Here is a 26,682-nt window from a genome sequence, read left to right as displayed (position 1 = left end):
GTTTTTTGTTTGTTTGTTTTTAAGGGAAGGGAAAACTTACTCCATTGTTCAAAGTAAGGTGTCTTTGCAGTTCCATGCAGGAAGGAATTTGTCCCAGTTTGGGTTTTTATTGCTTTGAAGAGACATCATGACAACACCTATATAGAGAAACATTAAATTGAGGAGCTGGTTACATTTTCAGAGGTTCCGTCCATTATCCCTGAACATTGTGACAAGCAGGTAGATGTGATTCTGGAGGAGTAGCAGAATTCTACATTTTGCAGGCAATAGGAAGTCAACTGACTTACTGGGTTAGGTATCCTGAGCAAAAGAAACCTCAAAGTCCACTCCTGTAATGGCACAATTCCTCCAACAAGGCCATACTCCCTTTGGGGGCTATTTTCTCTTCTTTCTTTCCTTCCTTCCTTCCTTCCCCCCCTCCCCCCCTCCCCCCCTCCCCCCCCCCCCTCCCAAAGTTTCTCTGTAGCTTTGGAGCCTGTCCTGGAATTAGCTCTTGTACACCAGGCTGACATCCAGCCTGCCTCCTGAACTCCTCCTGCCTATGCCTCCCTAGTGCTGGGATTAAAAGCGTAAAGACGTGCACTACCACCACCCGGCTTTCTTTTTTTTTTTTTTTTTTAATTAACTTTATTGAGCTATGTCCCGCCCAATCTGCGAAACCCACTCTCCAATACGGGTGCGTGCTTCCCGAACCGAACCACAAGACTGGATCAATATCCTAGGAGTTGAACAGACACACACAGAGAGACCAGGATCATTTGCCCAAAGGGTAAATGTCAACTTTATTAAGCACATGTCGGGTATATATACTTGGGGGCAGAATGACGAGAGCCTCCTCCCATCCTGGACAGGGATCATGGTGTTGGCCGCCTGGCGCCAGAGCGGCTTGAGAACTGAGGGAAGGGGGTGCCAGTAGCTGTGGTGTCAGACATTTTAGGCACCGCGGTGGGAACCTTTGCTTGCAGGTGGAATTACCATATCAAAAGAGGACAAAGCTCTCTCTAAACTAATCCCCCAAGCCTGTGCAGCCAGCAGAGAAGGCAGGAAGCTAGGAGAAAAACAGCCCTGCATAGAGCCTCCAAGAAAGGGGAAAAAGCCCGGGTACCAACAGAGCTATACATTTTTCTCTGTTCCTCTCCCTTCCTTGCCCCGCCCCTTCAACCCTCTCCCATGAATCCCATGTTCACAATTTACTCAAGATTAGATCCATGTATGTCTCTCTTAGGGTCCTCTTTGTTGTCTAGGTTCTCTGGGATTGTGAATTATAGGTTGGTTTTCTTTGCATTATGTCTAAAAGCCACTTATGAGTGAGTACATATAATATTTGTCTTTCTGGGTCTGGTTTACCTCACTCAATATGTTTTCTTGATCCATTCATTCGTCTGCAAATTCAAGATGTCATTATTTTTTGCTGTGTAGTACTTCTGTGTGTAAATGTACCACATTTTCCTTATCCATTCTTCGATCGTGGGGCATTTAGATTGTTTCCAGGTTTTGGCTCTGACAAACAAAGCTGCTATGAACATAGTTGAGCACATGTCCTTGTGGCACAATTGAGCATCCCTTGGGTATATGCCCAAAAGTGGTATTGCTGGGTCTTGAGGAAGGTTAGTTCCTAACTTTCTGAGATATTGCCACACTGACATCCAAAGGGGTTGTACCAGCTTGCCAAATTGCCATAGTGATATCCAAAGCGGCTGTACCAGTTTACATTCCCACCAGCAATGCAGAAGTGTTCCCTTTTCCCCACATCCTATACAACATAAGTTGTCATTAGTGATTTTGATCTTGGCCATTTGCATTTCTCTGATGACTAAGGATGTTGAACATTTCCTTAAGTGTTTTTCAACCATTTTAGATTCCTCTGTTGAGAGTTCTCTGTTTAGATCTACGCTCCATTTTTTTAATTTATTTATTTATTATGTATACAATATTCTGTGTGTATGACTGCAGGCCAGAAGAGGGCACCAGATCTCATTACAGATGGTTGTGAGCCACCATGTGGTTGCTGGGAATTGAACTCAGGACCTTGGGAAGAACAGGCAATGCTCTTAACCACTGAGCCATGTCTCCAGCCCCTGATTTATTTTTCTTAAGACAAGGTTTTACTCTCTAGCCCAGGCTGACTGGAACTCACTATATACCCCAGGCTTACTTTGAACTCATGATAAGCCCACCACAGCCTCCCAAGTGCTGGGAAAAGATGTTCTGAGCCAACATTCCCGGCTGCTTTGTTTCTAGAGACCAGTCTCAGGCTGTGGCCCATTCTGGCCTTGAACCCCGGAAGACGTGCTAAACTGACCTTAAGTACAGGAAGTGGTGCTAAGCTGGCTTTGAACTGGGACTCCTGGGCCATCTCTCCAGTCCTATACTCCATTTTTTTATTGGACTATTTATTCTTCTAATGACCAGTTTCTTGAGTTCTTTGTATATTTTGAGGATCAGCCCTGTGTCCAAAGTGGGGTCAGTGAAGATTTTCTCCCATTCTATAGCCTACCATTTTGTCTTGTTGACCATGTCCTTTGCTTTACAGAAGCTTCTCAGTTTCAGGAGGTCCCATTTATTAATTGTTTCTCTCAGTGTCTGTGCTGCTGGGGTTATATTTAGGAAGTGGTTCCCTGTGCCAATGCGTTCAAGTGTACTTCCCACTTTCTCTTCTATGAGGTTCAGTGTGGCTGACTTATGTTGAGGTCTTTGATCCATTTGGACTTGAGTTTTGTGCATAGTGATAGATATCGGTCTATTTTCATTCTTCTACATGTTGATATCCAGTTATGCCAGCACCACTTGTTAAATATGCTTTTTTTTCCATTTTATATTTTTTGTTTCTTTGTCAAAAATCAGGTGTACATAGCTGTGTGCATTAATAGTGCCACTCCCTTTGGGGGCCATTTTCATTTCAGAGTACCAAAGGGTCCTATCTTACAAGTTACCTGGTGAATTATTCAGATAGTGGTGTGTGAGTATGATCAATGTCTAATGCTGCCACTTATTAAAAGAGAAGTGTGTGCCTAAACAAAAAGGAGTCCCAAATTGCTAACCACTTCCCTATGATTGCCTCCTTCCAACCTAAATACATGAAAATAAAAAACAAGCCAGGCGGTAGTGATGCACGCCTTTAATCCCAGCACTCGGGAGGAAGAAGCAGGTGGATCTCTGTGAGTTCGAGGCCAGCCTGGTCTACAAGAGCTATTTCCAGGACAGGCTCCAAAGCTACAGAGAAACCCTGTCTCAAAAACACAAAACAAAGCAAAACAAAACAAAAAAAAAAACCAACATTATTTGAGCCAGGTGTGATAACACATTCTATAATCCCAGTATTTAGGATGCAGAAGCAGAGGAACTGCATTTTTAAGGCTGGCCTGATGCATATGACCCAGTCAGAGCAATGTAGTGCTAGGCACACTGGCTGTTGCTAAATGCACACACGTGCGTGCACTCCAGGTTGCCATCCTCCTCCTCACATTGACTCTGACGAGAGAGGACCTGAGCTGGAAATAGAAGACCACTTCCTGCAGCTTAGGCTCAGCTCACTCACACGTTCATTTAAAGACTTTTGTATATTTAAGTGTGTAAGTCTAGAGGAAGACATCATATACCATGACACTGGAGTTAGAGAAGGGTGTGTGAAGCTAAGAATTAGACTCAAGTCCTCAACAAGAGCAATACAAACTCTTAGCTGCTGAGAGATTTAAAGGTGGGAGGTGTAAGCAGCGTGTTGATATAGGGAGGAGAGAAGAAAATAGAAAGATGGAGGCTGGTTAGACTCATTTTGAAGTATACACTTGCAGCCACTGCACTGTGTAGCATTTACCTTGAACTCACAGAGATCCACCTGCCTCTGCCTCCCAAGTGCTGGGATTAAAGGCGTGCACCACCACTGCCTGGCTTGTTTTCTCGTTTTTTATGTAGGGGAAGAGAAGCAACTACCTAGCCACTAATTCTTCTTAATATCCTAAAGATATTAGGATAATAGATAGATTAAAAAATAATAGAAAGAACTAGTCAGCTGGAAAAGAAAAACATGCATCAGATTCTTCATTTCTTGAACTGCTTTGTATCTTCTCTTTGCAGATGTCTTCATGACCCAGTTCTCTGCCCTGCAGACAGCTAGGTCTGTTCGAACAAGACGCTTGGCAGCCGCAGAGGAAAACCTGGAAGTGGCTCGGGCAGCACGCCTAGCACAGATCTTCAAAGAGATCTGTGATGGTATCATCTCTTACAAAGGTATGCTTGTCACTGACCCTCTCCTGAGAAGCCCTAGATCTCATGAACCAACAACATTGTAGCATTATGAATTTAAGAGATGAATTTGTTCCTGTTGTTGTTATTAGATAAGAGATTTTAGTTTTCTTTTTCATGAGTATGGGAGCCTGCACTTACCTGTGCCCTACATGCATGTTCGTTGTCAGCAGAGGACAGAAAAGGACATTGGATCTTCTGGAACTGGATTTACAGATAATTGTGAGCTGCCATGTGGGTGCTGGAATCCTCGCCAAAGCAGCCAGGGCTCTGCATCCTTACATTTTTAAAAGACTTATGTGTTGGAGGGAGTCAAGTTTGTCCATGTGCATGCAGTGCTTGTGGAGTTCAGAAGGTGCCAGATCTCCTGGAGCCAGAGTCAGCTTACTAATGTGGGAATTAAACTCAGGTCTTCTCTTAATTGCTGAACCATATCTCCAGCCCCATGTTCTACCTTTTGTCAGAGATAGAGAATCATAAAACAAATAGACTGGTTAGGAATTTGAACCAAAACGTTATACTTATCAATGTTGTGGGTTTTTTTTTTAATAATTAAGTACTGTTTTTATAAATAATTTTTTTTAGTTAGAGGAAAGGTAATCTCTATGTCTAATTTCCATCCATGGATGAGGTAATGTTGCAGTTGTAAATTTATCAGGGCTGGAGAGTTGGCTCAGTGGTTAAGAGCATGGTCTACTCTTCCAGAGGACTCGGGTTCAATTTCCAGCATACACCTGGCAGCTCACAACTGTCTGCAACTATAGTTCCAGGAGCTCTGACACCCTCCCATAGACATGAATGCAGGCAAATCACCAATGTGTGTAAAATAAACTCAAATAAATTTTTAGAAATTGTAAGTGTATGGAACCAAATAGAAGACCCGGATATCAATCCACACATCTTCAAACACCTGATATTTGATAAGGAAGCAAAAATATCAGATGGAAAAAAGAAAGCATATTTAACAAGTGGTGCTGGCATAACTGGATATCAACATGTAGAAGAATGAAAATAGATCCATATCTATCACCATGCACAAAACTCAAGTCCAAATGGATCAAAGACCTCAACATAAAGCCAGCCACACTGAACCTTATAGAAGAGAAAGTGGGAAGTACACTTGAACGCATTGGCACAGGGAACCACTTCCTAAATATAACCCCAGCAGCACAGACACTGAGAGAAACAATTAATAAATGGGACCTCCTGAAACTGAGAAGCTTCTGTAAAGCAAAGGACACGGTCAACAAGACAAAACGACAGCCTACAGAATGGGAAAAGATCTTCACTAACTCCACAGAAGACTGAGGTCTGATCTCCAAAATTTGCAAAGAACTCAAGAAATTGGACACCAAAAGAACACATAATCCAATAAAATAAAAAAAAAAAATGGTGTACAGACCTAAACAGAGAACTCTCAACAGAAGAATCTAAAATGACTGAAAGACACTTAAGGAAATGTTCAACATCCTTAGTCATCAGAGAAATGCAAATCAAAACAACTCTGAGATTCCATCTTACACCTGTAAGAATGGCCAAGATCAACACTGATGACAACTTATGCTGGAGAGGTTGTAGGGAAAAGGGAACACTTCTGCATTGCTGGTGGGAATGCAAGCTGGGACAGCCCCTTTGGATGTCAGTGTGGCAATATCTCAGAAAATTAGGAAACAACCTTCCTCAAGACCCAGTAATACCACTTTTGGGTATATATCCAAAGGATGCTCAATTGTGCTACAAGGACATGTGCTCAACTATGTTCATAGCAGCTTTGTTTGTCAGAGCCAGAGCCTGGAAACAACCTAAATACCCCTTGACCAAAAAATGGATAAGGAAAATGTGGTACAATTTACACACAGCAGCAAAAGATAACGACAGCTTGAATTTTGCAGGAAAATGGATGGAGCTAGAAAACATTTATTTTGAGTGAGGTAACCCAGACCCAGAAAGACAATTATCACATGTACTCACTCATAGGTGGTTTTTAAACATAAAGCAAAGAAAGCCAGCCTACAGACCACAATCCCAGAGAATTTAGACAACTGTGTGGACACTAAGAGAGATTTACATAGATCTAATCTACATGGGAAGTAGAAAAAGACAAGATCTCCTGAGTAAATTAGGAGAATGGGGCCTTGGGAGAGGATTAAAGTTGGGAGAGGAGCAGAGAAAAATGTAGAGCTCAATAAATATCAATAAAGAATGTATTAAAAAATTGTAAGTGTAGTAGCCTATGCCTTTAATCCCAGCCCATGGAGAATTGTTATGGTCCACATAAAGAGTTACAGGCCTCCTGGGGGGTGATTTGGGGACGGCACACGACTTTAATCCCTGACTCAGAAGGCAATGGCAGATAGGTCTCTGACTTCAAAGCCAACTTGATCTACAGAGTGAGTTCCAGGACAGCTAGGGCTACACAGAGAAATCCTGTCTCAAAAAACAATATACAGATTTTTTTTTAATCACTGCACATAGGTGGAACACATTCATGCAGGTAAAACATCCATGCACATCAAAATAAATAAAAATATTTGCCATACTGTGACAGGGATAGTACAAGAATTAGAAACTCAAGGTCTTCCTGGCTTGCCTAGTGGTTTCAAACCAGCAGGCATACAAGCAGGAGCAAGAATTTACCCTAACCAGATGGTGAAGGCACACACCTTTAATCCCAAGGCTAGGAAGACAGAGGCAGGCGTTATCTCTGTGAGTTCGAGGCCAGCCTGGTCTACAATAGGCAGTTCCAGGACAGGCTACAAACTACAGAGAAACCCTGTCTCGATAAACAAAACAAAACAAAAAAGAATTTACTCTAAATGTCTTAGTTATTTCAGTAGTTCTAGCTCATTCTTTATGAGCGATTATTCTCATTACCCACTATCACTGTTTAACTTTTCCAGTATATATATTATATCCTTCATAATCCTGCTTAATTTTGGTGGAGAAGGGGTAAAGAAAATATTTTATTTTTTTATAAAAACTATCTTTTCTCGTTTTACATGCCAGAACCATTTCCCAATTCCTGCTTTCCTCCTACTCTCTCCACCTTCCCTTGCCACCCCACCCAGACCCTCCATGGTACTCCCCATCCACTCCTCAGAGAGGGGAATGCTTCCCATGGGGAGTCAACAAAGTCTAGCACATTGCATTGAGGTGGGGCCAAGGCCCTCCCCACTATATGTAGGCTAAGCAGAGTATCTGTCGAGGGAAAATGGGTTTCAAAAAGCCAGAACAAGCAGTAGGAATAAATTCTAGTCTCACTGCCAGTGGCCCTACAGTCTGCCCCAGCCATACAACTATCACCCACATTCAGAGGGCCTAGTTTGGTCCTTTACTGGTTTTCTCACTGTCAGTCTGGAGTTGGAAAGCTTCCATTGGCTCAGGTAAACTGTTTCAGTGGATGGTCCCCATCATGTTCTTGACCTCTTTGCTCATATTCTCACTCCTCCCTCTCTTCGACTGGAGTTTGCTGTGCTGTAGTTCTCTGCATCTGCTTCTATCGATTGCTCGATGAAGGTTCTGTGGTGATACTTAAGATAATCATCAGTCTGACTACAGGGCAAAGGCCCTTCAGGCACCCTCTTCTCTATTGCTTAGGTTCTTAGCTGGGGTCATCCTTGTGGATTCCTGGGAATTTGTCTAGTGCTAGGTTTCTTGCTAGGCCTGTAATGACTTCCTCAATCAGGATATCTCTTTTGTTCTCAGTCATTGACTTTCCCCATCTTGATCATCCTGTTCCCTCTAGATTGTATCTCAGAGTAGTTTTGATTTGCAATTCCCTGATGGCAAAGAAGTTGAACATTTCCTTAAGTGGTGTCTTTCAGTCTAATTTTAGCTGCTTTTTCAAAAATCAGGTGTCCATAGGTGCATGGATTAATGTGCACCTGGGGCTTCAATTCGATTCCATTGATCAACCTGTCTGTTTTTATGCCAGTACCAAGCTGTTTTCATTACTGTAGCTCTGTAATAGAGTTTGATGTCAGTGACGGTGATCACTCTGGAAATTCATTTATTATACAGAATTGTTTTGACTATCCTGGGATTTTTGCTTTTCCGTATAAAGTTCAGTATTGTTCTTTCAAGATCTGTGAAGAATTGTGTTGGAATTTTTATAGGGATTACATTGAATCTGTAGATTGCTTTTGGTAGGATTGCCATTTTTATTATGTTGATCCTACCTTTCCAAGAGCATGGGAGATCCTTCCATTTTATGATATCTTCAGTTTCTTTCTTCAGAGACTTAAAGTTAGTGTTACCCCAAGATATTTTATGTTATTTCTGGCTATTGTGAATGGTGATGTTTCTCTGCTTTCTTTCTCTGCTTCTGTATCATTTGTATATAGAAGGGCTACTGATTTTTTTTTATTTTTGTTAGTCTTGTATCCTGCCACAGTACTGAAAGGTGTTTGTCAGCTGTAGGATTTCTTTGGTAGAATTCTTGGGGTAACTTATGTATACTATCATCTCACCTCTTGGTCCACTGTGTGCAGTTGCAGCCTGTTCTTCAGAGTTCCTCTGAGGTCACGGGATGGGTGGGTTCCCTGCTCGATTTTTAATGTATTGTTTTATCTCTGCGAGCAGAGAGGAGTAAGGTTTTGACTCTCAACTTTTAATGTGGAAGATTCTAGTTTTTTTAGTTAAAAGATATTTAGGGCCTGGAGCAATGTTTTAGTAGTTAAGAGTACTGTTTGCTCCTGTAGAGAACACACATGGAAACTCCCAGCCTGCGTAATAACTCCAGTTCCAGAGGATCCAGTGCTCTCTTCTGGCCTGGGGGAGGGGTAGCACCATGCACATCATATAGTACACAGACATACATGCAGCCAGAACATCTGTACACTTAAAATAATAATTTTTTTTCTTTTCTTTTTTTTTTTTGGTGGGTGGGGGGAGCTTTGAGACAAATTTTCTCTGTGACTTTGGAGCCTGTCCTGGAACTAGCTCTTGTAGACCAGGCTGGCCTCAAACTCACAGAGATCCGCCTGCCTCTGCCTCCCAAGTGCTTGAATTAAAGGTGTGCGCTACCACCACCTGGCTAATAATTTTTTAAAGGATGATGTGGGGATGGTGTCTCCGCATCAGAGGGGAGGCTTGGGAATAAAGACACAACTCACATGGCTTTATCAGAAGGGAGATTCTCAGTGATCCCTCATGAAATCCTGAGTTCACAATCTGAAAGTCCCTTCGTTTATTTTCCAAGCAGCCTTATATATCAAAACATAAACTGAGGGAGAAATTCATTAGCATTCTGTTTCCTGGGTAGCCAGGTTGTGGTCCTGTCCACATCTACCTATATCTGTCACATAGACTAAATTAGCATCTCTATCCCAGGCGTCCTCCAAATTACAAAGAAGGAGCAGAACAACATCCTGACCGTTTGTTAGGGATGGCGACAGGCTAGGCTGGGCAGCAGGTGCAAACTGAGGTCCTGGAATTCTGGTCGCCATACCATGTAGAAATATGGGCCTACAGAGTGGAGAGATGGTTTAGTAGTTAAGAGCAGTGGCTGCTCTTTGACAAGGCTCATATTTAGTTTCCAGCACCCACATGGCATTTTACCGCTGTCTGTAACTCGAATCTCAGGAAATCCATCCAATGCTCTCTTCTGTTTCCCAATAGCGCTACATAGGGGTGGAGTACAGACAGTCAGGCAGATGCACAGACACATAAAATGAAAAGAATTAAAAGCTCCAAGATAAAAAAAGGATGAAGGTTTATAGACCTGGACTGTTCTTTATTGAAAAATAACTCCCCTAGCATGTTTAAGCTCTGAATTCTATCCCCAGATCCCCTTTTTAAAAGGAAAAACAAATAATATAACCCAGACAAACTCTTGCCATCCTCAGCCTCTGCTGTGCTGGGATTGCAGATATGGACCATTACATCTGACCAAGAAAAACAAATTTTAATAAAATAATACAAGCCATGTGTACTGGTAGGTGGTTGTAATTTTAGCTACTCTTTTAACTCATGACTTTCTAGACCAGTTTCAACAACAAAACAAGACCTCCATCTCAAGTAGAAGAAAGGAAGGAAGAGAGAAAGAGGCAGGCAGTCTGGCTATTGTCCACGCTTGTCTTTTAGCATATGTGTACTAAACCTTGTACTCTTTTACAGATTCTTCGCAACAAGCCCTTGCAGCTCCACTTTTGAATCTTCCCCCAAAGAAAAAGTAGGTCTACATTTGTGATAGCCTTAACGAGCTCAGTTAAGAAGTTAGTGCCCCAGAATGACAGCCTGCTTGTGTTCCAGGAACGCTGACTATTACGAGAAGATCTCTGATCCCCTGGACCTCAGCACCATAGAGAAGCAGATCCTCACTGGGTATTATAAAACAGTGGACGCTTTTGATGCCGACATGCTCAAGGTCTTTCGAAATGCTGAGGTATTTGCTAACTTCAAACACAAATTTAAGAAGTTTGATCTGAAGAGAGTTATTATAGAAGTTTCTTTTGGGGAAAGACAATAACTTTCTTTTTTGGTTTTTCGAGACAGGGTTTCTCTGTGTAACAGTCCTAGCTGTCTTGGTACTTGCTTTGTAGACCATACTGGCCTTGAACTCACAGCAGTCCTCCTGCCTCTGTCCCCACATACTGGGATTAAAAGCATGCACCACCACGCCTGGAATAATGTTCTTTTAGTCAGTACATTTGTTTATTTGTGAGTATATACATGTCACAGCATGCATGTAGAGACATCAGTTCCCTCCTCCTGGCATGTGGGTCCTAACGATCAAACTTAGATTGTCAGGCTTAGCAGCACCCTTACCTTAGCTATCTTATCGACTTGACAGTAATTTTATTTTAAGTTTTTTTTTAATCTTTGTTTTGACTATATGTATGTGGTGTCCACTTAGGCCAGAACTGAAGTTGAAGATGACTGTGAGCCATGTTGTGAATGCTGGCAACTGAGCTTTCTATGCAAGAGCAGCCAATACTCTCAGTTACTGAACCATTTCTCCAGACCCAAAACAAGTCATTTTCATTAAGTTTTTTTAAAATATGCATTACATTGTGCTAAATAATGTGAAATTTTGTTCGTTAAAAATATTCTAGCCATGGGCTGGAGAGATGGCTCAGAGGTTAAGAACACTGCCTGCTCTTCCAAAGGTCCTGAGTTCAATTCCCAGCAACCACATGGTGGCTCACAACCATCTGTAATGGGGTCTGGTGCCCTCTTTTGGCCTGCGGGCATACACACAGACAGAATATTGTATACACAATATAAATGTTTTAATATATATATATTATATATATATATATATTCTAGCCAGGCTGGAGAGATGGCTCTGTGATTAAGAGCATTGATTGCTCTTCAAGAGGACCCCTCTTTCAGTTCCCAGCACCCACATGGCTGTTCACAACTGTCTGTAACTCTAGTTCTAGGGGGATCCAGCACCCTTACACAAATAGATATACTTGGAGGAGAAACACTAATACACATAAAATTGAATCTTAAAAAATATTCTAATCAAGTATAGTGATGTATAACTTCACTCCCAGCACTTGGGTGGCAAATGCAGGTAGATCTCTGTGAGTTCAGAGACAGCCTGGGCTACGTAGAGTTCCTTACAGTACGTTCCTGTCTCTGGCAGGGCTGGTGGGGTGGGTTCTCAGTCAGGAAGATGACTCTTCAGGTAAAAGTGCTTTCTATACTAGCAACCGGACTTTGTTCCCAGAACCCACAGTGTAATGTTGGAAGAACTCACCCTGCTAAGTCATCATCTGACCTATATTCTTTCCATGGCATATACGTGCCTACATGGCAATAACAATTTTTAATTAAAAGAATTAACTCAGTAAACATACTTATACTATACAAGCATTGATCCCCAAAACATACATGAAAATACCGGGTGTGGCCAGATAGTGTCTCATACCTTTAACCCCAGCGTGAGTGAGGCAAAGGCAAGTAGAATCCTGTGGGTTTGATACCAGCCTGGTCTATGGCTTGAGGTTTGTTTTTCGAGACAGGGTTTCTCTGGAGCTTTGAAGCTTGTCCTGGAACTCAGTCTGTAGACCTGGCTGGCCTCGAACTCGCAGAGATCTGCCTCTCTCGGCCTCCTGAATCTTGGGATTAAAGGTATGTGTCACCACTGCGTGGCTATAGCTTGAGTTTTAAGCCAGCCATGGCTACATAATGAGACCCTATCTAAAAAGAAGAGCCAAGTGTAATGGTTTGCCCTTAAAATTCTAGAGTAGAGGAGACAGAGACAGGAGGATCCTGGGACCCACTGGCCAGCCAGTCCATTTTAACTGGTTAACTTCAAGTCAAAAGAAGGTGGACAGGATTCCTCAGGATGACACCTAAGCTCATTAAAGTACTAATTTTTCCCTGAGCTTTTCTATTACATAAATATTTTTACTCATTTATTGTGTATGTCATTTTTTTGTTCTTGAAAATAATTACATATGAGGCTAAGCATGGTGGCTCATTCCTGTAATTCTGGCACTTGAAAGACTTAAGTCTGCGCCCAGACCAGGCTCTATAATAAGACCCTGCTCCCAAAAGCAAGCCTAGAGTATAAAGGAATACTATGTACTAGCTTAGAAAAGGCAGTTCTCCTATGACGTTGAAATACCCTGGAGAACAGAGCAGGTTATTGGGGTAGAGACTGAAAGAGAAAATAAGAGAGGGAAATTAAGAAGTAGAAGAATAATTAGAGCAGTCTTGAATTAGAACATAGTTTCTATTAGAACCCAGCTTCCACAGACATTTACTGTGTGCTCCAAGCATTTGCAAAACAAAAGTAAATGGAAAATTTCTACAATATGCTTGCAACATTAATTAAAATTTAGTGATCACTGTGTTTGATTTTATGGATAGTAAGACTCTTGACAGGAATTCACTAGCAAAGAAATTTTAAAAATGGAAAATATATACTGTCTGAATCCTGATTTTAATTCATTATAGTTCAATTTGTTAGCCAAAATGGGAGAATATAGAAAACCATGCTACCTCTACAGGTAAAAAATGAGGACAAAAATGATTTTTTTTCTTTTGCTTTTTCCAGAAGTACTATGGTCGTAAATCTCCAATTGGGAGAGATGTCTGCCGCTTACGAAAGGCCTATTACAGTGCCCGGCATGAGGCATCAGCGCAGATTGATGAGATTGTGGGAGAAACAGCAAGTGAGGCAGACAGCAGTGAGACCTCCGTCTCTGAAAAGGAGAACGGACATGAAAAGGACGATGATGTCATCCGATGTATCTGTGGCCTCTACAAAGATGAAGGCCTAATGATCCAGTGTGACAAATGCATGGTGAGTGTTAAAGGTGATGCAAAAGCCTGGCCCTGATGTGCATGGTGACCACATTCAGAGAAGCAACCTCCTCTTCCTTGGAGCTGACGTGCCAGGCTTTTATGAACCGTGCTTTAGTGCAGCCTTTGTTTACCCTCTACCAGTCGTCATATAGTCTCTCTCCTTATCTTTCATTTACGTCTTCCTTTCCTCTTCTTTCTGTCCATTTTAACTGTATTTTCCTCACAAAATCTGCACCTAGGATGCTGGTGTTTGTTATAGTGCTTTACCTTGAAAACCATGAACAACAGCACACAGTATAGAGCATGAATATTCCAGTGTATATAAGTTCACCCACAAATGACCCATACTGGAAGAGTCTAGACCTGGATTCAGTGTGTAGTGTTCTCCATACCTGTGTACTTGTTAGTCTGTTTGCTCATGGGGCTATGAATAGTACATAAGGTTATTAAGAGGCTAAAGTCGGGTAAGCGTCAGGGGCAATTCTTCTGGAGTGTAAAGCCTTCAACAGTAGCTGCAGCATTAATAGTGTTATATAGCAAGTGATAGTTTGGTAGTACATTCATCTTCATTTTCTCTCCTCATCTCCCATTTTATTTGTCCAAATCTGTGTATTAGACTTGATGGCCAGATGGTTGGTGGTGCATTCCCTTAATCCCAGCACTTAGGAAATAGAGGCAGGCAGATCTCTGTGAGTTCAAGGCCAGCCTGCTCTACAGAGCAAGTTCCAGGACAGCCATAGCAGTTAGACAGAGAAACCCTGTCTGGGGTGAAAAAAAGAATTGATGTATATACTTTTATTCAGACATTGTTTTCCCTCCCCTCTTATAATTTATTTCTGATTTTCCCTCATCCGCTTATGGCTTAATTCCTCTTTTATTTTGCCCCGTCCTGTTGCTTTATTTTTATCACTATCATTATTACTTCTCAGGGCTTCTCTCACTAAGTGTAAATCCCCTTGTCAAGTGTGCCTGTGTTCATAGGTGTGGCAGCACTGTGACTGCATGGGTGTGAACACAGATGTGGAGCACTACCTTTGTGAGCAGTGTGACCCTCGGCCTGTGGACAGGGTAAGCTGACCCATAGTTAGATCACATAGATAGTGTGTGATCCTCTTATGCAGAATTGCTCAGGCTCCCCATGCCTCAGCTTGACACTGAGGGTGGGAATTCTCGCCCTTGCTTTTCTCAGGAGTGTGACCAAAGGGAAATAGGATGCTTAGGATCTCTGAAAGAAATGATACTCTATAAAGCTGAGTGGTGCTGGTGCATGTCTTTAATCCCAGCAATGGTGAAGCAGAGGCAGGCATATCTTATTTTGAGGCCAGTCTGATCTATAGAGTGAGTTCCAGGACAGCCAGGGATACACAGAGAAACCCTGTCTTAAGGGGGAATGGGGGGGGGGGGTGGAGAAAGAAAAGGAAAAGAAATGGTACTGTAAAACTAAGATTCTTCTTGTTTCGTTTTGTTTTGTTTTTGAGTTAGGAGCTCATTGTATAGCCCAAGCTAGCTCCAAATTCACTATTGTCTTGCCTTAGTCTCTTAGTAGTAGAGACAGAGTTCTAAGTGCTGCTTGTGTCAGGTAGTGTCCTGTTGAAAACAACCCTTGACTCAGTTGTTTACTGAAGTAAGAGTCAGTGACTTGACCAAGTTGGATGAACTTTTTTCTTGGTACTGCTATATTTGTATGTGTGATCTTGGGCTCCAGGATGCCTTAGTGGATAAAAGCTTTGCAGCCTCAGTTACATCCCAGGGATCCACATGGTGGAAAGAGAGAACCGATTTCTGCAAACTGTCCTCTGACCTCCATACAAGTGCTATGGCGAGCAAGTGTGTAACATACACATACATATATTCACACACAATCAATAAGTGTGTATTATGATCTCAATTAAGCTGCCTCCATGAAAAGGATCTAGGCATTACTTCCTTATTTTTTGGGGGGCGGGGGGTAGGTTGTTTGTTTGATTTTGTTTTTCGAAACAGGGTTTCTCTGTGTAACAGTCCAGGCTAGCCTCAAACGCATAGAGGCCTGCCTCTGCCTCCCGAGTTCTAGGATTAAAGGCGTGGCCAGCACCACCTGGTTAGGCAGCGTGTCTTAACCATGGTGCTATTGTCATATTCAGCTGTACAGTTTGATGTTGTAAGGGAAGCAGTTTAGGAGGTTCAACTTCGCTGGCCTTGGACACTAACTAGCTGTAAGTAGCCTCCAGCACTCCTGTCATGGAAGTCACCATTTCACACATTTTCAGACGTCGCTGCCATTGCACAGAGCAGTCTCAGAACTAATGCTTCATAAAGCATCCTCTCGGTCCTGGGCCTGTCAGTCTTGTCATCTGCTGTCATTTTTATGGATTTAAAAGCTAGTGGTTTTCATATTTATAGTGTGTTAAAATGACTTTAGTAACCCTTGAATGGAAATTTTAAGTTTTAGTTCTTTTCCTCTCTTAAATTGAGATCATCAGACAAAGTGTAATAATTCTAGCTTTTCTGCATTGACTTTCTGCTCTTCAGGAGGTACCCATGATCCCTCGGCCCCATTATGCCCAACCTGGCTGTGTCTACTTCATCTGTTTACTCCGAGATGACTTGCTGCTTCGTCAGGGTAAGTTCAGAGGCCCAAATCCCACTGATCTTTCTGAGTAGTGGGAAGTGATGTGCTCTGTGCATGGTGGTTATTATCCCGCATGGCCGTATCCTTACCCCACTTCCAGTATTTACCAGCTTGTAGAAATAGCTTTACAAAGGTGATGTTAGTTAGTTAGTTAGTTAGTTAGTTAGTTAGTTAGTTAGCTAGCTAGCTAGTTAGTTAGTTAGTTAGTTAGTTAGGTTTTTTGGGACAGGGTTTCTCTGTAGCTTTGGAGCCTGTCCTGGAACTAGCTCTTTGTAGACCAGGCTGGCCTCGAACTCACAGAGATCCGCCTGCCTCTGCCTCATCAGTGCTGGGATTAAAAGCATACGCTGCCACCACCCAGTGGTTTGGTACCTTTTATTTGTTTGGTTCCTTGATTGTTTTGTTATTATTGTTCTTTGTGTCTTGTTTTGTTGTTACTGGTTTTTGATGTTGTTTTTGGTTGGTTGGTTGTTTTTTGTTTTGTTTTGTTTTTCCAGGCAATAACTTAGGTAAAGCCTCAAATTCCCAGCAGTCCTTCTACCTCTGCCTCCAAAGTTCTGGGATAATACGCATTAGTTACTCTGTCTGACTTATACTAGGTTTATTTTGTCTGTTTGCTTGTTTGTTTCTGTGCTGGTGATTGACATGCTAGTCAAATAGCATGCTATATCTAGGGTCCTTATTGTAATTTTAAACATAGTAGACCAGATATAGTAGCACAATATCTTTAATCCCATCTGTAGACAGACAGTAGATCTCTGAATTTGAGGCCTGACTGGTTTACTTAGTGACTTCAGGCCAGGCAGGGCTACATAGGAAGACCTGTCTCAAAAACAAATTAAAAAAAAAAAAAAATAGATAGTAAGCCTAGTAAAGAGAAAACAAAAAAAAAAAATAGAGAACCTTCTGTACTTAGAATTGTTGTTATAGGAAAAGCTGCTGGTTTTACTTTCTCTAGTGCTTGTTCATTTAATGACTGGGCTGTCTGCCTGCTCCCTCCATATTGTTGTAGACCCTGGATCAGATAAAAGGATGCCTTATAGAATACATTCAGGGGTTCATGTTAATGTTCTCCTTTGTTCTGCATATTCCTAGGTGATTGTGTGTACCTGATGAGGGATAGTCGGCGCACACCTGATGGCCATCCAGTTCGTCAGTCCTACAGACTGTTATCACACATTAACCGAGATAAACTTGACATCTTTAGAATTGAAAAGCTTTGGAAGAATGAGAAGTATGTGCTGGGTCCTCTCTTCCTCCAGCTGTGTCCTCCCAGCAGAGTGGAGTGTGCGCTGGAGTCTTGCTAGTAGACTTAACCTCTCCTTTCTCATTTTCCCTTTTTTTTTCTTTTTTTTTTCTTTTTTTTTTTTCTTTTTTTTTTTTTTTAAGAGAGGAACGGTTTGCCTTTGGTCACCATTATTTCCGCCCCCATGAAACCCACCACTCTCCATCCCGTCGGTTCTATCACAATGAGCTATTTCGGGTGCCACTCTATGAGATCATTCCCTTGGAGGCTGTAGTTGGGACCTGCTGTGTGTTGGACCTTTATACATATTGTAAAGGTAAATGATGAAGGCTTGTTGAGAGGTGGTCTTTGGGACTGGAGAGAGAGCTCAGCAGTTAAGAGCACTGGCTGCTCTTGCAGAGGACCCAAGTTCAGTTCCCAGCACCCACATGGCAGCTCAGAACCATCTGTAACTCCAGTTCTAGGGGACCCAGCATTTTCGTCTGGCTTCTATGGGCACCAGGCATACACATGGTACACATACATATATATATATTTAGGCAAAACATTCACATATGTTTTCTTTCTCATTTATTCATTCACTTTGCAACAAGACCTTACTAAGCTGCCCTTGCCTGAAATTCACTGTGTATACTAAGCGGACTTCAATTCCAAGTCAAATCCAGCTGCCTGGGATTACAGGTATATGTACACCACTATAGCCATCTAATAGAGGTATTCTAATGTGTCTGCTCAGAAAGAACTGGGTGTGAGCTTCCCTGAGAGAATCCTTTTGCTTTTATTTAGTGCTCAGAACTTAAATATTCATAATGCCAACACCTTTTCCCGCCAAGTGAGTTTGGGGGATTGGACTCAGGTCATCAGGCTTGTTGGCCATCACTTGGGCCCAACTTTTTCATTTCAGACAGGGTTTCTCTGTGTATCCCTGGCTGGCTTAGTACTTAGTACTCACCAAGCTGGCCTCGAACTCAAAATTCCATCTGGCTCTGTCTCCCAAGTACTGGGTTAGAAAACATGCTCCTCTGCCACCACACCCCAAATCTCCCATCCCCCGCACCACCGCCCCAACATTTTAAAATATTGAGCCAATTTCAGAATCCAACTGCATTACATTTAACTACTTACATACTTAACCAAGCATAAGTTTCCTTAATTTGAAACCAGATTTTTTTTGAGTTTTACAAAGATCAAATACACAAAACACAAAAGCTCTAGTTTATGGCTAGCTCAATATGTGTTTGTTGCCATAATTGGCAAGAATTTAGTGACCTATATCTTTATTTCATTATCATAGCAAAAACTTAACAATAGTAAGTATTCTGTTCCATACTGACAAACTGCTTACAGCTCTGTGACCCTGACTTCTCCAGTTAATGTAGGGTTAGTTTTCTGGTGTGCTTCCTCGTGTTTAGGACTCTTCCTTTTTCATGATTCCCCATGAGCCATTCTGTCCCTCAGAGTATTTGCTCAAAAATCCCTGCAACATTCAGTCTGCGTTTCTGAGTCTTGCATTGTTATTTCATTCTGCTGCTGTGTTGCATCTCCTTTTGGATACGAGTTCTTCCACAACCACCAAATGCTTGCTCTCCAGCCTTTCCTAATGACTGCCGTGTCTTCTCCCTCAGAGATAGTTGTCCACCAGGCTCCTTCTGGAAACAAAGGAAAATCAGATTTACTGATCATTGTTTCAGATCTTTTTGTTGTTGTTTTGTGGTTGTTTTTGAGATGGGGTTTTTCTATATAGACCAGACCTGTCTGGCCTTGAACTTGGAGATCTTCTTGCCTCATTGAAATTAAAGGTGTGCACACCATTCTCGGGCCTAGATCTATTTTATTTCTAATAATGCAGTTATGTGTAGGTATCTTTGTGTGAGTGCTGGTGCTTTCAGAGGCCAAAGAGAGGGTGTCAAATCTCCTGGAGCTGTAGTGACAGACAGTATGAGCCCGCTCACCTGGGTACTGGGAACCAAACTCTGGTCCTCTGTAAAAGCAGCGTGTACTCTTAGCAGCTGAGCCATCTCTCTGGCCTGAGAAGGCAGATCCTCTAACAGTGTTTGATTTTACAGGGAGACCTAAAGGAGTAAAGGAACAAGATGTCTACATCTGTGACTATCGGCTTGACAAATCAGCACACCTGTTTTACAAGACCCATCGGAACCGCTACCCTGTCTGCACCAAACCCTATGCCTTTGATCATTTCCCCAAGAAACTCACTCCCAAAAGAGATTTCTCAGTAAGTCATCTTTGGTGTTTTTGTCTTGAGGCAGGATCTCACCACTTAGTTCAGCTGACATTGAATTCTTTTTGCCTTTACCTCGTGGAATTACATGTGTATAACACTAGGCCTCACTATTCTTTCCTCTTTTAAAAAAAAAATATGTATAGTGAGTGTACCCATGTACAAATGCATGTGAGAAAGCCAGGAGACTAGCTTCCCTGTTCTATTGCTCTCCATCCTAATCCCTTGAGCCAGGGTCCCTCACTGTACCTGGAACTAACAGCCAGCAAACTCCAGGAAACTCACTTGCTTTAGCCCAGCACTCAGCACTGGACTACACCTTGCTTTTTTATGTGAATACTGGGGATTTGAACTCAGGTCTTCATGCTTATATGGTGACTACTCCTACCTGCTGAGTATTCTCCCCATTCCTCTATTCATTTTTTTCTTCATAGTCATAATTTGTAAAAGCCAGGTGTGGTGGTGTAATTGGGATGCAGAGGCAGGTTGATTTCCATGAGTTAAAGGCTAACCTGGTCTACACTGTAAGTTCTAGACCAGCTAGGACTACATAGTGAGATCCTGTCTAGATAGATAGATAGATAGATAGATAGATAGATAGATAGATAGATAGATAGATAGATAGGGAGGATAGTGTCCCTGAAAAGTAGTCTTTTTGATTTTATGTTGCAGGGTACAGATTGGCCTCATAGCCACTGTGTTATCTAGGCTTATGATGAGCTCCAAGCAATCCTAGCTCTTAAAAAATCCTTTGATGCTTTTTTTTCTTTTTATGTCTAAATCAAAAATGTGAGATGTAAAGATATAGGCCGTTAATCACAGCCCTTCGGATGCAGAAACAGGTTGAACACTGTAATTTTGAGGCCAGCCTGGCCTATGTAGCAAATTCCAGGGCTACATAGTGAGACCTTGTCTGAAAACAGGTAGAGCATAAGACATGGGAATTGGGTAACTGGCTCAGCAGATCAGGGTGCTTGCCTCAGAGCAGGAAGGCCTGAGTTTGATACCACAACCCACATAGTAGGAGAGAGCCCTTAGCACATGAGCTGTGATGCTCAGACACCCAAGCATAACACACCAAACAAGTAAATAATTTTAGACGTAAGACAAGATCATTAAATGTAACCTGGAGAGCAGCTCGAAGATAGAGCATTTGTTCATGTTTGATTTTCATTCTCATCTCCTCCCTGGGTATTTTTTCTAGTTGTTGAAAATACAGACCAGGGTCTGGAAGGATGGCTCAGAGGTAAGAGCACTGGCTGCTCTTCCAGGGATTCTGTGTTCAATTCCCAGCAACCACATGGTGGCTCACAACCTTCTATACTGAGGTCTGGTGTCCTCTTCTGGCATGCAGGCAGAACACTGTATACATAATAAATAAATAAACCTTTTAAAAGAGAGAGAAAAAATACAGATCAATTTTCCTTCATTACTACATAGAATTTTGGTCATTATCATCTTTATTGTGATGAAATCTCAGCTGACAGGCCCTCATCCTGTGTCAGTCAGCTTTCCCTTCTATGGCAGATTTCCTGCAGTGGTCTGCTCTAGTCTGGATTTCCCTAGAGTAGCTGCTGCGGTCCAGGAGCGTGTGGCAGAGAGAGTGATTTGCCTCACAGCAGTAAAAAGCAAGAAAGGAAGATGTCTGCTGGGTAGTTGTGGTGCAAACCTTTAATCCTAGCACTCAGAAGACAGAGTCAGGTGGATCTATGTGAGTTCAAGGCCAGCCTGGTCTACAGAGTGAGTTCCAGGACAGACAGGGCTGTTACACAGAGAAACCCTGTCTCAGAAAAAAAAGAAAAAGAAAGGAATAGGTCATCATCCTAGTAACCTAACTATAAAGAAAATGATCAAAATAAATAAGTCACCCAAATTGCCTTCATTACCCTAGTGTCCCCAGATCAGATCCAGCATTAATGTGTTCCCCCCTTTTTTTTTTTCTGCAGCCTCATTATGTCCCAGACAACTACAAGAGGAACGGAGGGCGGTGAGTCCTAGAGGAACGTGAGGGCTCCTAAGGGTTAGCCAAAAGCTAGTGGAGAGCAAGAAAGCAAGCAGCTCCTCACTGGTCTCCACTGCTGGGATTAGCTGTTCTCTGTAGGGCAGCCTTAGTAATGCCATCACTAAAACACAGTTTGAGCAAGAACACAGTAATGTAAAGATAAGAGAACGGCAACCAGACTAGAAATGGGACTGCAGATGGACTCGGAATCTCTTTCTGGACTGAGCTTTCTATCCTTCTCTATAAGATAGTGTTGTGTCAACTTTTGATGCCTCTATTAAAGAGATACAGTCAGTATTGCAAAGTTTGCACTTAGCAGTTTGAACTTAACGGTTTATAATTTTGCTTGTTTTGTAAATGAGAAGAATGTTTCTCATGAAGGCTTTTCTATTTTTGTCAGGTAAGAACATAAATAGCCACTTCTGGAGCTGTAGAAATGGCTCAGTGGTCAGCTGTGCTGCTTTTGTAGAGGACATGAGTTGTATTTCCTGTACCCATGTCAGGTTGTTCATGGCCTGCTCCAGGGGATCCAGCACCCTCTCCTGGCCTCCATGGGCCCCTGCACTCATGTACATACACGTGCATATACATAATTTAAAAGATAATAAATACCCATTGCTTTCTTCATAAGAGTAGCCTATAAAAAAAAAGTGAAGAAATAGTAGATAACATAAAGAAGTAAAAACCCTCCTAAGTACTGTTGTGGTCGGACTGTGGGTGTCACAGGGCTGTGCTTAATCCTTTGTGTTCATGAATCCATCAGCAACAACTCAGCAGCTTCCCCAGGCCTGGTATGTTTTTACTGGTTTCTATCTCATTTTTGCTTCAGATTTCTGAGAACAAGATGAAAGGTTTAATTTCACAAATGAAAATGAAGTTAATTTCTAAGGGTAGACCACTAACCTACTGTACACAAGTACTGCCATAAAAAGAAAAAATTACATTTCAGAGAAAAGTGATTGTTTGTACTAATGCTAACATTCAGTTTCTGAACTCAATCCAAAGCTCTAATAACCAGACTCCAGGATCTCAAGCCGTCCTTAGGCCTCTAGCTTTCATTTTCCCTCCCTGTCGAAGTGCCTTGCTCAGCCTTGTCCTGAATCTGCATATCCTTTTGGCAGATCATCTTGGAAGTCTGACCGCTCAAAGCCTCCCCTAAAAGACCTAGGGCAAGAAGATGATGCTTTGCCCTTGATTGAAGAGGTGCTGGCCAGTCAGGAGCAAGCAGCCAGTGAGACGCCCAGCCCTGAGGAGCCAGAACAGGAAAGACTCACTGCTGACATTGACAGTGGGAAGAAGCAGGAGGAAAATAATCAAGAGTCCCAGTTACCCAGCACTCCTGAGGAACGAAGGCACAACCAACGGGAACGGCTCAACCAGATCTTGCTCAACCTCCTTGAGAAAATCCCTGGGAAAAATGGTAAGACTCAGATGAGTGAGAAGGCAGCACGTGCATGTGTGTGTGTGCGCATGCGTGCGTGTTCTAAGAAAATTTGTTTGTTGGGGGTAGGAGAGATGGCTGCTCTGCTCTTCCAGAGGACCCAGGTTCAATTCTCAACACCCACATTTGACAGTTCACAACTGTCTGTAACTCCAGTTCCAAGAGATTTGACATCTTCTCACCAGTGTACATAAAATAAATTAATTTTATTTAATTAATTAATAAGTTAAATCAATTTTAAAAAGTGATTTTGCGTCTTCAGCATGAGTCTGCGCTGAGGTGGTGTCTTCCATACCCTAGAGAGCCACTTTTCTTTCGTGGAGGTGGGGATGGCGGGAGTAGGTCAAAACAAAATGTAGGGCTAGAGAAAGACCTAATTGCTTTAGGCCAGAAAAATAAATCATTGTGTCCTTGAGTTCTCCTTAGAGTACAGATCCAGGTTGAGGTGTAGGAGAGTGATACTTGATGAACACCTTGGTTCTGTTTCAGCCATCGATGTGACCTACCTGTTGGAGGAAGGATCAGGCCGGAGACTGCGAAGGCGCACTTTGTTTATACCAGAAAACAGCTTTCGGAAGTGACTCTTAAAGAAACAAGAACTTTGGAGCATCTGGGATCCAGTGAAGCCAACAAGTTCAGTCTCTTGCTCTCTGAGTGTGGACAGGGGCGGGTCCATCCAGGCAAGGGGAGTGGGGTCCGTCTTTGATGTTAGGTACTTAATAAACCTTGAAGCTAGTGGAGAGGGGGAGGAAGAGGAAGTAGGCTTGAGGCAGTTGAGTTTACTTCTCCTCTTGATGGCTTTACCTTAAGGGTTACTGTAGGGAGGAGGACCTTGGTAGGAATAGCCAGGAGCGGTTGGTACTTTACAGCAGTTGATATTCCTCACAGCTGAGCTTCTCTGGGCTGCCCTCTAACCCTGCAAGCACTAAAAATGCTGCTTCCTATGACCAGGTATAAATTCAAACTCCAAAGGGAAGGGCCTGGATCCCAGCCCTATCCCATTTGTTCTCTTTCAGCTCTGAGAGCTATGTCAGAGAGAGACCTAAAACAGATGTTGTAGCTGGGGCCTCTCCTTAGTTCCTTGACCAGGGAAGTTCTCTCTTCCTTCTTGCCCAGCCAGGTTAGTGATAGAACATGAACTGACTGCTCAGAGCACTTGGAACTGCTGCTGCTCTCCCACCTCTGCTCCCCAAAATAGAGTCAATGGAGTGTGGGCTAGGGAGGCCCCTATGGGGTCAAAAGGGCAGTATTTGTAATTATTTTTGTTTTACCCTTCTTAACCTTGCTGAACCTGTTTTTCCTACTGAGATAGCCAAGCCCCCGCCAGCACACATGCTGCTCCTCTTCCTGTGTGTCTGCTGTGCTGTGCAAAAAGAAGATTCACTTCAAAAACAAAAACAATTTTTTTAAAACTACATTAAAAACTCTAAACTTCTACTCTGGTGAAACTCACTACAAAGCTGTTGAGCAGTGTGCGCTGTCAGAGCGCTTGTTTCGGTGATGGAAACACTACTCTCCTTTTCCTAGTTGTGTGGTTTCCTGTGTCTGTCTCCTCACCATCCTTCCATCCCCTTCTACCTTTCTGAATGACTTCATCCAGGGTCTCCTTCCCTCCCAGTCTCTTGACCAGAAATTAACAGACCATACCATCTCTTTACAAGTAAAATTCAAAAAGCTTTGCTTTGTCTTCTCAGACATACATATGCATATACATTTTAGATGTTCTTATAAGAGAAAAGATGGTTTTTAAATGTGCCAAGTTATGTGTGTGTGTGTGTGTGTGTGTGTGTGTGTGTGTGTGTATACATATATATATGCTGTGAGATTGGTAAGCAATACATTAGTAGACATGTCCTATTACTCTTTTCTGATGCTGGACCAATGATGTCCTCACTGTACATTTCCTTCCCTGACGACGACGCTCTGACTCGTTTAGGTAGAAGCACTTGACCACCTTTCATTCCATTGTTTTTCTTTTTCTCCTTTTGTGTTATTCTTAAGGGAAAAAAGAGAGAGAGAGAGGAAGGGGATGCCATAGATCCCCTTGAGCAGAGAAAAAGCAAAATATTTTATTAAAGAAAAAAGAGAAATTAAGAAAATAGTTTGGAGTATTTTCTTACTGTAGAGAAGCATTGTACATTACCACAAGACCTGGGTATAAGATACTCACGTGTGGAGCTGGGGTCGCATGTCCAAGCCCATTTGAGTGGTTTTTTTTGTTTCTCGTTACAGGGAGTGGGTGGGAGGGAGGGAGGACTAAGGGCACTTTGGGGGTTTCCTTTTAATCAAGAACAAGAAAATGACAAGAAAGAGCTTAAATTCAATGTTTTCCTTTAATAGTGTTAAACACTAAAATTTTAAAAAAGAAAGAAAAAACTTTGTAAAATGTAAGAACAGAAGCAAAAGACACTACGCTGCCATTTTATCTTTCTTTTGTTGAAAGATTAAAAACTGAAATGTTTTTTAGACAATCAAATGTTAGGTAAGTGCAAAAACTTGTTTTTTCTTACTGGTGTAGAAATTAATGCCTTTTTTATTTTTCAGTTATTTTATAATAACAAAATAAAAACAACCCCCAGCTGCCAGGTGGGTTTTGGTGTTTGAAATGCGGGGCAAAGCACTACATCACTGCAAATAGATACAGAATTAGTCTGCATGTCTGTAGGCTGTGTGATTGCGGAAAATATAAATGCTGCTAATATATTTCCTTTTTACAGAAAAGCATATCTAAATAGATGATTGTTTTGATGTTAATCTTTGTAAATTATGTATTACCAATTTTAACATTGGATGTAATTGCATAAAAGCTTGCATCTCAATCCTTGAAAGTCTAGCATTAAATGGAAACAACTTTTCCTAACTGTGGAGTGGTTACCTTGCTATTTTTTTGTCTACCCGCCAGTCTCTCCCAGCATGCTTTCTATTCTGTTTCTAAGAAGATCTCTAACTCTGTCATCAGTATTCTGGGCCCACGTGAGACATTTCTTCAGTTCTAGGGTCTGTCTAGTTGGACTCAGCCTGACCAGTAAGCAGAAGGATTCTCTGACCGGACATCCAGCTGTTTGTCAGACATGCTGTGCTGTTCTGCATAACCATCCTTTAATACACATTAGCTGGCTTTAACTTAGGGCCACTTTTTTATTTTGAGACAGTGTCTTACTATGTAACCCTGGCTGACCTGAAACTCTCGAAATGTAGACCAAGTTGACCTCGAACTCAAAACAGTGCTGAAATGGAAGGCCTGTGGCAGCATGCCTCGCCCCTACTTTCCTTCATTTAGGTCGAGAGCCTAGCCCAGAGCCTGTGCACCTCAGGCAAAACTCCTAGCCTGGGCGTGGTGGCTCACACCTTTAATCCCAGAACTCTGTTTCACAGAGAAACCCTATCTCATAAATAAACAAACAAACAAGCAATAACAAAGACAAGGTCTGGCTTCAAATTTAAGTCTGGCCTCCCAAGTGCAAGGATTACGTCCACATGCTACTACATCTGACTATAAGGCCACATTTTCTGTGCTTTGTGTATAAACAGTGTTTACTGCAAGTAGCTTCCTTGCACTCATGCAATAACCTTCATAGCAATGCTTTGTGGTGCGGGGTTTGCAGATACAGACTTGAAGCAGCAGCAGAGGTGAGTT

The 26,682-nt window shown here is 42.2% G+C and overlaps 1 protein-coding gene across 4 annotated transcripts in view; it reads left to right on the top strand.

Annotated features, from left to right (window-relative positions):
• Ash1l (ASH1 like histone lysine methyltransferase) overlaps positions 1–25,905 on the top strand; it is a 147,546-nt gene extending 121,641 nt beyond the window's left edge. For 2 of the 4 annotated variants that reach the window (XM_087897354.1, XM_087897353.1), the window contains exons 17-28: positions 4,075–4,227; positions 10,360–10,414; positions 10,495–10,627; positions 13,256–13,504; positions 14,488–14,574; positions 16,018–16,108; positions 17,213–17,351; positions 17,507–17,679; positions 19,430–19,596; positions 21,549–21,589; positions 22,726–23,024; positions 23,535–25,905. In XM_087897354.1, the coding sequence (XP_087753480.1) occupies positions 4,075–4,227; positions 10,360–10,414; positions 10,495–10,627; positions 13,256–13,504; positions 14,488–14,574; positions 16,018–16,108; positions 17,213–17,351; positions 17,507–17,679; positions 19,430–19,596; positions 21,549–21,589; positions 22,726–23,024; positions 23,535–23,626 (1,679 nt within the window). In that variant the 3' untranslated portion in view covers positions 23,627–25,905. Of the gene's footprint in view, positions 1–4,074; positions 4,228–10,359; positions 10,415–10,494; positions 10,628–13,255; positions 13,505–14,487; positions 14,575–16,017; positions 16,109–17,212; positions 17,352–17,506; positions 17,680–19,429; positions 19,597–21,548; positions 21,590–22,725; positions 23,025–23,534 lie in introns of those variants that run through there. The other 2 variants (XM_087897355.1, XM_087897356.1) reach the window with 2 other exon arrangements.
• Positions 25,906–26,682: the final 777 nt, after the last annotated feature.

The sequence above is a fragment of the Myodes glareolus genome, chromosome 17 (assembly GCF_982192425.1).
Source record: "Myodes glareolus chromosome 17, mMyoGla1.1, whole genome shotgun sequence".
NCBI classification, from domain to species: domain Eukaryota; kingdom Metazoa; phylum Chordata; class Mammalia; order Rodentia; family Cricetidae; genus Myodes; species Myodes glareolus.
The sequence above is the reverse complement of the archived record's forward strand: the minus strand, read 5'-3'. Positions and strand labels throughout refer to the sequence as shown.